The 12233-nt window shown below is 33.2% G+C and overlaps 1 protein-coding gene across 2 annotated transcripts; it reads left to right on the top strand.

Annotated features, from left to right (window-relative positions):
* The first annotated feature begins 232 nt into the window (after positions 1 to 232).
* Positions 233 to 11643, top strand: LOC121984385 (tRNA (guanine(9)-N1)-methyltransferase-like). Of its 2 annotated transcripts, XM_042537300.1 has the most exons (4): positions 233 to 691; positions 10634 to 10993; positions 11171 to 11248; positions 11337 to 11643. In XM_042537300.1, the coding sequence occupies exons 1-4, from the start codon at positions 278 to 280 to the stop codon at positions 11370 to 11372; spliced, it is 888 nt and encodes a 295-aa protein (XP_042393234.1). In that variant the 5' UTR covers positions 233 to 277; the 3' UTR covers positions 11373 to 11643. The 2 variants fall into 2 exon arrangements, with proteins under 2 accessions (XP_042393234.1, XP_042393233.1); XM_042537299.1 differs by having other exon boundaries at positions 11171 to 11643.
* Positions 11644 to 12233: the final 590 nt, after the last annotated feature.

Here is a 12233-nt window from a genome sequence, read left to right as displayed (position 1 = left end):
TCAAATATTTTTAATTGTTAAAAAAAATATATAAAAAACCTCTCCATCTCAATGGCTAGAATGGTCGGTTAACCGACCAATGTTCAAAACGAAAAAAAAATGAACGGGAGTTAATTGTTTTTTTTTACGGAAACTAGGTCACTATCAGTTGATGTGGTTTATGGGCCTAGGCCGAGTCCGGTCCTTGTCCGCGGTCCGGTCTATTACCATTCCTGTACTGAATTATCAACGACAATAACCCGGCTTTGATTCAAAACCCTAGTCCCGGCCTTCCAACATGGACGAAGCCGGAACCGAAGGGCAGATCCCGGCGCCCGCTTCCATTGTGCCGGATTCTGATTCTGTCCCGGTCCTCTCCAAGAGAGCTCGAAAGAAACAGGCGAAGCAGCAGCGGCTAGAGGCACGGAAGGCTGAACGAAAAAAGGCGGAGAAGGATCGCCGCCGGCAGGGCGTAGAGCGGAGACGCCAGGAGTGGGAAGAGAAACTGGCGTCTGTCACCGAGGAGGAGCGAGAGAGGCTGATCGGGGAGCGGCGGGAGACGCGGAGAGAGCGGGTGGAGCGGCGGGCGGAGGATCGCGAATTGCGAGCCGAGCGGCTGAAGCGGGCCGCAGAGTTGGGTATCAAGGTAGTGCTTGACCTGGAGTTCGCTGACCTCATGAAGCCTAATGAGCTCCATAGCCTCGTACAACAGGTGCCAATTATTCGTTCTTGTCTTCCAATTTCGATTTAATTAAGGTTTAATGCACGAAGTAGTTGTGTGATTGCCACAAACACTTTGCTCCAGTCTTGACAGTCTGCTTAGTACTAGATTCTTTTCAGCGGCTGATGGTAGAAAGCTTTTTTCGGTAAGGTTATAGTTGTACACACAAAAAAAAAGATGAAAATCAGTTCTCAGTTTTCACTCACATCAAAAGTTAGATGATACGGTGCAAGTGATCCTATCAAAATATAAGTTTGTAAGTATGTGGTTATGAACAATGCTTCTAAAGTTAAAACAATTACATCTAAGATGATTTGAAATTGAAAACATCATTCATTTCAGCAGCTTGCCTGGAGAAAGATCATTCCTTGAGTGCGCTTTTCAATTGGCAATGTTTTTTTGAAAGATCTTGCATTTTGCACTCTGATCAACCATTTGAAATTCTCTCAATGATCTATATTGTGTTGAAGGAACATCTATATGATCTAGTTGATTGTGTAAAGCTCACAATTTCATGTTATTCATCACAACCACTCATACTCATAGGAGTGGTATAAGTATGCTTTGACTATAAACCTGATTGGAAACGTTCAAACTGAGATAAACCACCACTTAGTTATCCGTCTAATCTTCAAACATATATCACATCCTTGTAGAAGAGAGCTGGAAGACAACTAAATTATGAGACACTTCCAGCTGACTTTCTTTTAGTTCATGGATGAGATACTCATGACAACTGATTTTACTAGTGTTGCAAATAAGGTACCTTTGTAAGAATGATTAGGCAACGCTAAAGGATTACAGTATTTTAGTAATAGTAAACATGGATACAATCATTTTGATATGGCTCCTATATATACAAGGTTATTAAGAAGAGAGGAAGCATGATATGGGTTTTAAAGAAGAGATGAAGAAATGAAATTTGTTTGATTTGGGGAATGCATCAATAATTAGCTTAAAGAGCTTTATGTCTTTTGGCTATTAGCCTATTTGCACGAGTAAAGATGTAATAACCCAATCTAAATGAGAGAGCTAATCAATTAATTTGATAAACATGATGCACTAGTTCAAAATGCTTAAGTAGAAAAAAAAAGTTTTCTAAGAAGTCCTTGCTTGGATAGTATATATTGCTTCTAAATAGGATTTGAAGGGGATAATTAAGTGACCACACATTAATATTGATTGTTATATTTCTTGGGGTTTTATTGTATAATGAACATATATTATTTTCTATGTGAAAGTATAATATGGGTTTTAAAAAATGTACTTTATTCAATGTAAATTAGTTATTTTTATTAATATATATTTTTAATTCTAACAGTATGTTACTACACGCATATATATGATGTTGTTTGTCTATTACATATTGTTGTTGCCTATATATACTTTTTTGAAACCTTAGATAGAAATTAATTCTTTTATAAGCTACAATTCTATTGTGAGTTTATTGTGTGACGATGTCACAATTTCCCCTATTTAAGGTTTGACATCCTCCTTGTTATTGTTTTAAAAATCTCTATTAAGCCACTTATAGAACCGCATAAGCTTATGCGTTATCATATCCACTTAGGCGGTGTAAGGATCATGTTGACTAAATCAATATCTAACTTATGAAAGTTGAGTCATATATTAGAAATAATATAGCGCAAAAATATATAATGAATGCAAAGTTAACATAAATATTTTACGTGGTCTGAAAGCCTTGGGTTATTACTCTACTACTAATGGCTCGACTCATTAGGCGAGTTACTCCACAAAACCACTAATTGAAATGATTTATGCTTTCTAGAGGTGGATAAATCTCTTCGTAAAGAAATAGATCTCTTTTATAGGATATAGAATGAAGTACAAGAGAGAAAATAAAATAAACAGATTTGATAGAAAAAACTCTTCTTTCGAATTAAATGCAACTCTCCATAATAGTAGAATGACAATAATGGGCGTGTTGAAGTGAGTAGTAAACACGATTAATAATCTCTTCAAAGTTGCTTTACTTGCTATTTATAGAGCAACGAACTAGTAGTCAACTCGATTGTCTTAGACAGGTTCCACCAATCCGGGAACCCTATCCATAGTGACCGTTTCACAATCAATTGATTGTTGTGTCATTAGTTGACTCAAACACCTTCCAGTTAACTCTACTAGATAGCCTTTGACTATTGAGTAGTGAAATCCTACTGAGTGATTAGTGAAATCCTTACTTTGACTTGATGGGATAGCTTCGTGATTGAGTATGTCATTGTTCAACTGCCTGTTTTATCAATTGACTCAGATAATTCTTTAATGAGATTCCAATCAACTTCAGGTGCCTCTAGTCGACTCATATCCTCTGTCACAAATTTTATCTTGCAAAGACAAAGTCAAATGACCTTTTTTTTATTGATTTCAAATTCAAATTATAAACTAGTTGACTCAACTATCGAGTAAGATAACTTTAGTTGATTGTTTGCTATTGAATCGACTTAAGCTAGAATTAAAACACTTTATTTTCTAACAAGTCGACAATTGAAACACTTTATTCCCTAGACCCTTTAGAAGATGCCCATAAACTATAGCACAAATAAGTCACAATACTTTATTTTGGAGGAACTATGATGACTCAACATAAGAAGATATGAATTTAGTAGAGCCTATTAATTTGACCACATTGGAAAATTAATAGGTTATAAACAACAACAATCAAGCCTATTCCACTAGGTGGTGTCAACTATATGGATTCTTTTACGTCATTGAGCTCTATATCCTACTATATCATTGTCTATACTTACATAAATTTTATCTTGTTTTATTATTGCTAACCAAGTCTTTTTGGGTCTTTCTCTTCCTCGTTTGATATGCGTGTTTGTTATAGTTTCACATCGCTTAACTTGAACATTTATTTGTCATCTAAATACATACCCATATCATCTTAAACGTGTCTCAGAGTTTTTTCTCAATAGATACAACTCCGACTCTCTCTCTAATGTTCTCATTTCTGTCTATCCTCGTATGTCCACACATCCACCATAACATTCTCATCTCTGCAACTCTCATCCTTTGCTCATGTGCTCGAATCATAGCCCAACATTCAACTCTATATAACATAGCAGGTCTAACTGCGGTTTTGTAGAACTTTTCTTTATATTTTAGAGGTATTTTACGATCACATAAAATACTCAACATTTTTTTCCATTTCAACCATGCTATTTGTATTCTATATAAGACATTTCTCTCAATCCTTTCATCGTTTTATAAAAATGATCCTAAATATTAAAATCTCTCGGTTCCGAGCAACTCGTCATCTTATCATAACAATTGTCTCATTACGTCTAATATTGCTAAACTTAAATTCCATATATTTTATCTTTATTCTACTATGTTTAAAATTTTTCCCTCTAGTATTTTTCGCAAGAGTCTAGTTTGGCATTTACTCTTCACGTGTTTCATCTACTAAAATAATATCATCTGCGAGCACCTCAGTACAATGTCTTGAATGTGTGCAGTGAGTACTTCTATAATTAGTGTAAAAAGATAGGGACTTATCCTTAATGTAGTCCTATATTTATTGGAAATACTTCAGTTATTTCGCCTAAAGTCTTTACTCTGGTCGTTATATCCTCGTACATATCCTTAATTAGTTTAATATATATTATGCTAACACTTCTCTGATCTAGAATTCTCCATACAAGTTCTCTTACACTCTATCATAAGTTTTTACTAAGTTAATAAATACATGTGTAAATCTTATTTTTGCTTCCAATATTTTCAATTAGTTGTCTAAGAAGATGTATAACTTCTATTGTTGACCTTTCAGGTATGAACCCAAATTGATTTTCGGTCACCGTGTTCTCCTACCTTAATCTTTTTTCTATTATTTTTTCCCAAACTTTTATGGTACGACTCATTAGTTTAATACTCCTATAGTTTGTATAATTTTGTATGTCTCCCTTGTTCTTATATAAAATAATTAGAGTATTTACCCTCCATTGATAAGATATATATTTTTTTTGTTTTCAATATCATGTTAAATAATTTGTAAGCTATTCAATACCTTGTTTCCTTAGGCACTTTCATATCTTTATCGTAATATTATCTGGTCCAACGACTTTTCCATTATGCATCCTATTTAAAATTTGTTGTACTTTTGAAGTTTTAATTCTATGATAAAAATATAAATTTCTATTTTTTTTTTTGACCTGCTTAAATTACTTAAGTTAAGGTGATCACTTAAACCTTTATTTAAAAGTTGATGAAAATACCTCTTTCACTGTCTCTTTTATTTCTCCATCGTTTACTTAGTTACCATATTACTTACATTCATCTTTAACATATTTTATTTATATAAGATCTCTTGTCTTCCTTTCTCTCACTTTAGTTATTCTATAAATGTTTCTTTTCCCTTCTTTTGTATCTAAATTTTGATATAATCATTCAAAAGTTTTATTTTTTGCTTCATTTATTATTTTCTTAGTCTTTTTCTTGGTTATTGTATATTTTTTTAAGTTTTCCTCGTTCTTACAAATATATAATTCTTTAAAAGCTATTCGTTTTTCTTTCACTCTGTCTTATATTTTCTCATTCCACCACCAAGATTTCTTACTTAGTGGTGCATGTCCTTTTGACTCACCGAGTACATCATTAACTACTATTTTTAACTTTGATACCATCTTATCTCATGTCGTATTAAAGTCATCGTATATTGCACTTAATACTTGTACTTTTACCTACTCCTAATCATTGTATCTACTATCTCTATTGATTTACCAATGAGGGTTCATATATTTCATGTTTTAAATCTTAGGTGACATTTGGTTTAGGGGTTTAGGAATGAGGGAATGAATTCATTCCCAAATCTTATGTTTGGTTAATAGGAATGGAATCAATATTTTGGAATAAAATTCGAAAACTTGGGCATTGATGAAACCTACCTCTTCCCTTGGGTTTTGATAGGAATGAGAATAAAAATTAAGTTTTTGACAAAAATACTCTTAATATATTTGTTCAATTTTTCTTTCATTTCATTTTCTCTCTCCTTATTCTCTCTCATCGTAATTTCTCTTTTATCACTTTCTCATCATATTTTCTCTCTCCTCATTCTCTCTCATCATACATTCTCTATTATTTTCTCTCTTTATTCTCTTCCATCGCACACTCTCTCTACTTATTTTCTCTCTCTTCATTCTCTTCCATCACACTTTTTCACCCATTACACACTTCTCATTTTTGTCATCACACTTTCTATCTTTTATTCTCTCCCATCACATTCTCTCTCCTCTTTTTCTCTCATCATATTTTCCCTCTCTTTATTTTTCCCATCACACTTTCTCTCTTAGCACACTTTCTCTCTCATCATACTTTCTTTTTTCTCAATCTCTCCTCATTTTTTCTCGTCACACTTTCCCTCTCTTAATTTTTTCCCATCATACTTTCTCTTTCATTATACTTTCTCTTCTCAATCTCTCCTATCACACACACTCTCCTCATTTTCTCTCACCACCCTTTCCCTCTCTTCATTTCTTTCTCATCACACTCTCTCTCATTACACTTTTCTCTCATTATATTTTTCTCTCACATTCAACTTTCTCTCATATTTAATTTTTTCTCTTATTTTCCTCTGAGGATAAAAAAAAAATTTAGGTTCATTCCGATTGAAAATATTGAACTAACCAAATATTATTTTTAAAAATGTTATCTAAGTTCATACCCAATTCCCATTCCGATTCTTAGGAGTGAACCAAACGCCACCTTAGATTATTTAGTTTTCCTATCATATTTATTCTTTTCTAATTTATGGTGTGAGAGCTCTTGCCTATTTAATACTATACCCAAGTTCTCATGGAGATGTAACGGTTCTTGTCGATATGTTACAGTTGAACTTTGTAACGCGAACTTTTGCATATGTAGCACTACACCCGAGTTTGGGAGATACAGCGATCCTTACCGGGACGTTACAGTCGGAGTTTGTAACTCGTTCCTTCCGGGAAATAATCTACCATTAGCACAATAGTTTAATGGATCTATTCATTGAACATTTGTCATAGTTTTAACGCTGACTGACAACCCTCCTCCTTTATCTGGGCTTGGAACCGATCATGACTGGTTCGCCATCGGTGGAGTTAAAATAAACTTTTTCAATAATTTATAAAATTACGATCCCATGATTTAAGGAATATTTTTAGCCTAATTTTAGGGATATACATGATTGTATGTCTTCCCACACTCCCTCTTAACTTCGTGAAAAATTATTTATCATTCCTAGCCTGGATAGTTACTTAACACTTATTTGCAAATTATTTGTATATATATATATATATATAAGAGGTACAATCAACCCTCTGTTTTGTTTTTCCAATGTATCTTTGCTTGATTATGTTGTATTGGATTATAAAGGTGTGGAATTCTCCCCCGAAGATAAGATGTGGTGAAGTAAGATGCTTGTTCATCAAAAGTAACATTTTTCGACATAATAATTACATTGACACCTTTTTTGAGTTGAGGAATAATCTAACGTTTCAAGATAGTAGAGCCCATCCCATTCTTTAGCATGTTTAATCATTGAAAATACCTAAAGGCTTGTTAAGCTTGCCAATAAGAGATGAACCTCTTGACCTCTTCTAACTGTGCTGTGCCCATCCTATTCATCTTTAATGCATTTTATTTGGATAAGATCTCTTGTCTTCCTTTCTCTAATTTTAGTTATTCTATAAATGTCTTTTTTTAATTCTTTTGTATCCAATTTTTGATATATTATTCACTACTTTTTTAGTTTTTTCCTTAGTTATTGTATATTTTTTAAAATTTTTCTCATTCTTACAAATATATAATTCCTTATAAACTGTTCGTTCTTCATTTTTTCTTATACTTTCTCATTCTATCACAAAGATTTCTTACTTAGTGGTGTATATCTCTTTAACTCACTCAGTACACTTTTAGTTACTATTTTCAACTTTGATACTATCTTATCTCATGTCATATTAAAGTCACCGTATATTTCGCTTAATGTTTGTACTTCTATCATCTTCTTAAATATATTTTGCTTCTTATCCTTTAACTTCCACCACTTAATTCTAGGATTCGTATATATTTTCTTTCTATTGATACTATGTTTGAGGCATATTTTCAACACTACTAACCTAGGGATGATATTGCAATCTTTACAAATCTTTTTATCCTTCTTTCTAATCGTAAGAAAGTCGATTTGTGATTTATTATTCCCACTTTTGAACGTGATTAAGTATTCTTCTTTTTTCTTAAAAAACGTATTAAATAATATAAGATCATATGTTATTGCAAAATTTAATATAATTTTTCCTTTTTCATTTCTCATTCCAAATCCATAACCCCCAAGTATCCTCTTATATTCCTCATTTTTCATTTCGACATGTTCATTTAGATCACCTCCTATTAGAATTATTTCATTTGGCGGAATGTTTTGTAGTACTTCATTAAAGTTGTCCAAAACTTTGATTTGGTAGCTTCATCTATCCTACTTGTGGTGCATATACGCTAATTATGTTTATAATTTCTTTCGTCACTATTATTTTAAGGATTATAATTTTATCCTTTTTTCTAACTACTACAACTTCATCCTTTAACGAACTATCTACAACAATAAACAACAATACTCACTCCATTTCATGTTTTACTCTTTCCTGTGTACCATAACTTAAAATTTGAGTTTTCTATCATCTTTATCTTCTTGTCTGCCCATTTTGTCTCTTTACATACAAAATATTAATTCTTCTCCTAATCATCATATCTATTATTTCCATTGATTTACCATAGGGTTCCTATGTTCCATGTTCTAAATTTTAGATTATTAATTTTTCTATCATATTTATTCTTTTTCAACTTATGGTATGAGAACTCTTGCCTATTTAACACTACACCCAAGTTTTCATGGAGATGTAGTGGTCCTTGTCGATATACGTTACAATCAGACCTGGCAACCCGAGTTCTAGAAATGTAGCGGTTCTTGTTGAGACATCACAGTTAGACTTGCAATGTGTTCCTTCTGGGGAACAACCTAACATTAACACAATATTTTAATGGATCAATTTATTGAACATTTATCATAGTTTTAATGCTGGTTGACAATCTAACACAACCCTAGAAAATTAATGGGTCACAAGCAAATTAGAAAATTAATTAAAGCTTTTATTATTAAGAGTTTCTTTGTAATTATTCATGACTTTAACACTCATTAGCCTATAGAGTTAGTTTTCTAGTCTACTCTGTGCTGCTATAGTGGAGAGTTGACACTAGAGGCATATGCAACATTAGAAAACAATTTGTTTTGCTATTATAAAGTACTAGCGATAATAGATATGATAGACTGTGCTCTTGTATTCATAGCCTTTTAACTATTTTAGAAGTCTTTATGTCCAATTTATTTAGCCATAAAGTGAGAAAAATTGATTCTAGATGCTTATTTAACTTTTGCCAATTTATTCAAATATTTACTTTTATAATTTAAGGATATTCTAATTTAGTCACAATAGGTTCAAGTCTCTGATTTTTTATGTTGACCCTTTCACTGATCACACTTCAATTTTAATATCAACAAATTCAACCTTAGCATTTTTGTTTCACATCCTTGATACTTGTAGAGATTTAGACATTATTCTTGGCGTGTGATCAGTTACAAGTTTTCTTATTCATTTGAACGGTGACAAAAACGAAGAGAATAAACTAAGCCTTTAATTCTTCAAGAATAAAAAGAAAAACAAGTGTTTTCGTTGGTGGGTAGTTAATGCAAACTAAGAATTGAATTTTAGATTCATACTTAGTATAAGTTTATTTTGGTATTTCTTTTATTTAGGTGAATTAATTAATTTAGGTGATTTTTGTTTCAACAGTTTGTTTAGAGGAAATATATTTGAAGTTTTATCAATACCCTTATTTTTTCATGTTGATATTCCTTTGGATAATAATATTCCTGTACATGTGCGTGCTTGTTTTCTATTTATCAAACAATTTATTTTTGACGTTGCATCATGCTGTACTAGATTTGTGTGAGTTTTATTTGCTTCTATGTGGCATTAGTATCAGATCTCTAATGGATTTTGTTCCTTGTTTGTATTGCATCACTTTAATATCTCAACTGAATCACTTTAGCAATTATAGACAAATTTTGCTCTAATACAACATATGATGATCATTTATAACAAGAAACTGACTTGCTAATTTGGATAAGTTTAGCCACTAGATTGAAATGCTCTAATACCACACTAATCTTGGCGTTATAAATACTGAGAACATACTTTAGTTATCCTTATTTTAAGGATGATCTTAAAATTCAAAATCCAACTTGCATTTTGCTTAGTAGTTCAGAATGAATACCTACACCTCAATATCAAATATAAAGATGTTGATTATCTATAGTATACTAGAAATTTTTAGTTAAACTTACAATTGGCTCTGTTTGAGATTCTCTAGGAGGCCCTACTTTCATGCAATATCCTGGCTTTGGATCCAATTTTCTTTGCATGCTATCATACAATTACATGAATCCTGAGGCATTATGGTGCCATTATTTACTGTAAATCAGGTTAGGAAAAAGAAATAGAGGCTGTTCACAACAAAACTTGTAACTTCGTACTCAAAGTTAGCTATCACAAAATGAACACCGGATCAAGGACTACATTGTTAAAAGGATAACTGGCAGACTTCTTGGCCGAAAACAATTTTTACTATGCGATATAGTTTGGTGGCCTGTTATTTTTAATGGTCGCTTGCCGGTTTTATAGTGTTTTTATAGGGAGACAATATTGTGGGTTATTAAATATTCAAAAGAAACACTATACGGAAATTATTATGATTCATTGAGCATTTTTATTCTCTTTGCAGCTACATTGCCTTCCCATATCTTCTAATCTCCACGCTTTGCTATTCCAGTTCCTTTGACTATAAAAGTTCATTAGGTTTCAATTCCTGACCTAATGAAAGTTACAGATTATGTATTGTTATGCAGTAAACGGGAGGTGTGCATCGCCAGCACATCTCTGGTTGACCGGGTGCCAAGGAGAGATAGACACTAGCTTGCAAAGGATTCCAGGTTATGACAAATGGATCATCGAGAAGGAGAATAGATCTTATATTGAGGTCTTTCAAGAGCACAAGGAAAATATTGTGTATCTAACAGCTGATTCAGAAACTATTTTAGAGGAGATTGATCCAAAAAAAATCTATATCATAGGGGGGTTAGTTGACCGAAATCGCTGGAAAGGGATAACTATGAATAAAGCAAATGATCAAGGAATTAATTCTGCAAAGTTGCCTATTGGGAATTACTTGAAGATGTCGAGCTCCCAGGTATTAATTTATGCATTTATCCGGCATTATCTTTATTATTTATTATGTGAGGGTGTTCTAACTATTCATCATTGGTTTCTGGATGTTAAGATGAAATCATGATCTGATCTTCACCTTCGTCGATCACAGCAATAACAGTTAGGACATGGTTTCTACTTATAAATCTTTTTCTGGCAGGTACTTACAGTTAACCAAGTGTTTGAGATACTACTCAAATTCATGGAAACAAGAGATTGGAAAGAAGCATTCTTTCAGGTAATTCCTCAAAGAAAAATGGGTGACTTGGAAGCTCAAGATCAAACTGATGTTGCATACTATGATGAAACTTTATCTACTTCGATAGCACGAAGAAGTGAGAACGAAGGGGAAAAAGATGTAGAACAAGCTGGTAGCATATCCAAAAAGCCACGCCTAGTTGACGTCCAAAGTGGTGGTGCAATTACAGTCGATGGAGGTGGCCCAAAAGATTGAGTTCGAACAGACTGGGCGATAGAACATCAAAGAAATTGCAATGGTCGTGAGAAGGTTTCGAGAGGATAAATCTTGTCCATGTGATCGTTTCCAACTTTAGTTTGACTTCGTTTGCACTGTATGAATGCACAGTTTTTTCTGCGAGAAGAGGAAAGAATTGATATCCGTCGTCCTCAAAATTTATGATTTGTTTTATTTTCTATAGAGATAAAAGGTCTATTTGACAGATGTTATTCCGTGTGACATAATGCATGTGTAAGGATACGCACAAAATGCTGCACCATTGCACATGAAGTTGGAAAGTGTTGCAATTGTACTTAAACCGTCTGCATCGTTCATCCAACGTGAATGCTACTCACTACTGCACTTGTTGCTGCTACTGCTTTGCCATGGATGGGAAGCAGATCTGCTGTTTTCTAATTCTGTTCAGACTCTGGTTTTTCGTCAACATTAGCCATGCTCTCGAGGTTTGGGAATATGTTTCTCCACCTGCTCTCTGTGCCAACTGTTCCATATGTGAAACTTGTCACGATGCTTCTGCTAACATACAACCTCCTGCAGCAGCTCAGGCAGAATATCTGCCTGCTACAGTTGTTCAGTGTTGCTAGATTCCTTCTCTACCGTTTTCAGTCTCTTATGCCCCATATTTTAATTACTCAACCTCGTCCTCCTTATAATTGCCCGTCAAAATATTAACGGCTTCACTTTTACTGAGTTTTATTTTCTTGACCTTCAATTGATAGAATCTATCAATCAGCGGCTTGATTTA

The sequence above is a fragment of the Zingiber officinale genome, chromosome 5B (genome assembly GCF_018446385.1).
Source record: "Zingiber officinale cultivar Zhangliang chromosome 5B, Zo_v1.1, whole genome shotgun sequence".
NCBI lineage: Eukaryota > Viridiplantae > Streptophyta > Magnoliopsida > Zingiberales > Zingiberaceae > Zingiber > Zingiber officinale.
This window is presented reverse-complemented; position numbering and strand designations above follow the sequence as displayed.

What these genes read in the sequence shown, in the direction of transcription:
- LOC121984385 (XM_042537299.1), top strand. Translation starts at nt 278, where the DNA reads ATGGACGAAGCCGGAACCGAAGGGCAGATCCCGGCGCCCGCTTCCATT. An exon ending in TCCATAGCCTCGTACAACAG is followed by an intron (nt 692 to 10,633) that starts GTGCCAATTATT and finishes TGAAAGTTACAG; the next exon opens with ATTATGTATTGTTATGCAGT. An exon ending in TGAAGATGTCGAGCTCCCAG is followed by an intron (nt 10,994 to 11,170) that starts GTATTAATTTAT and finishes TTTTTCTGGCAG; the next exon opens with GTACTTACAGTTAACCAAGT.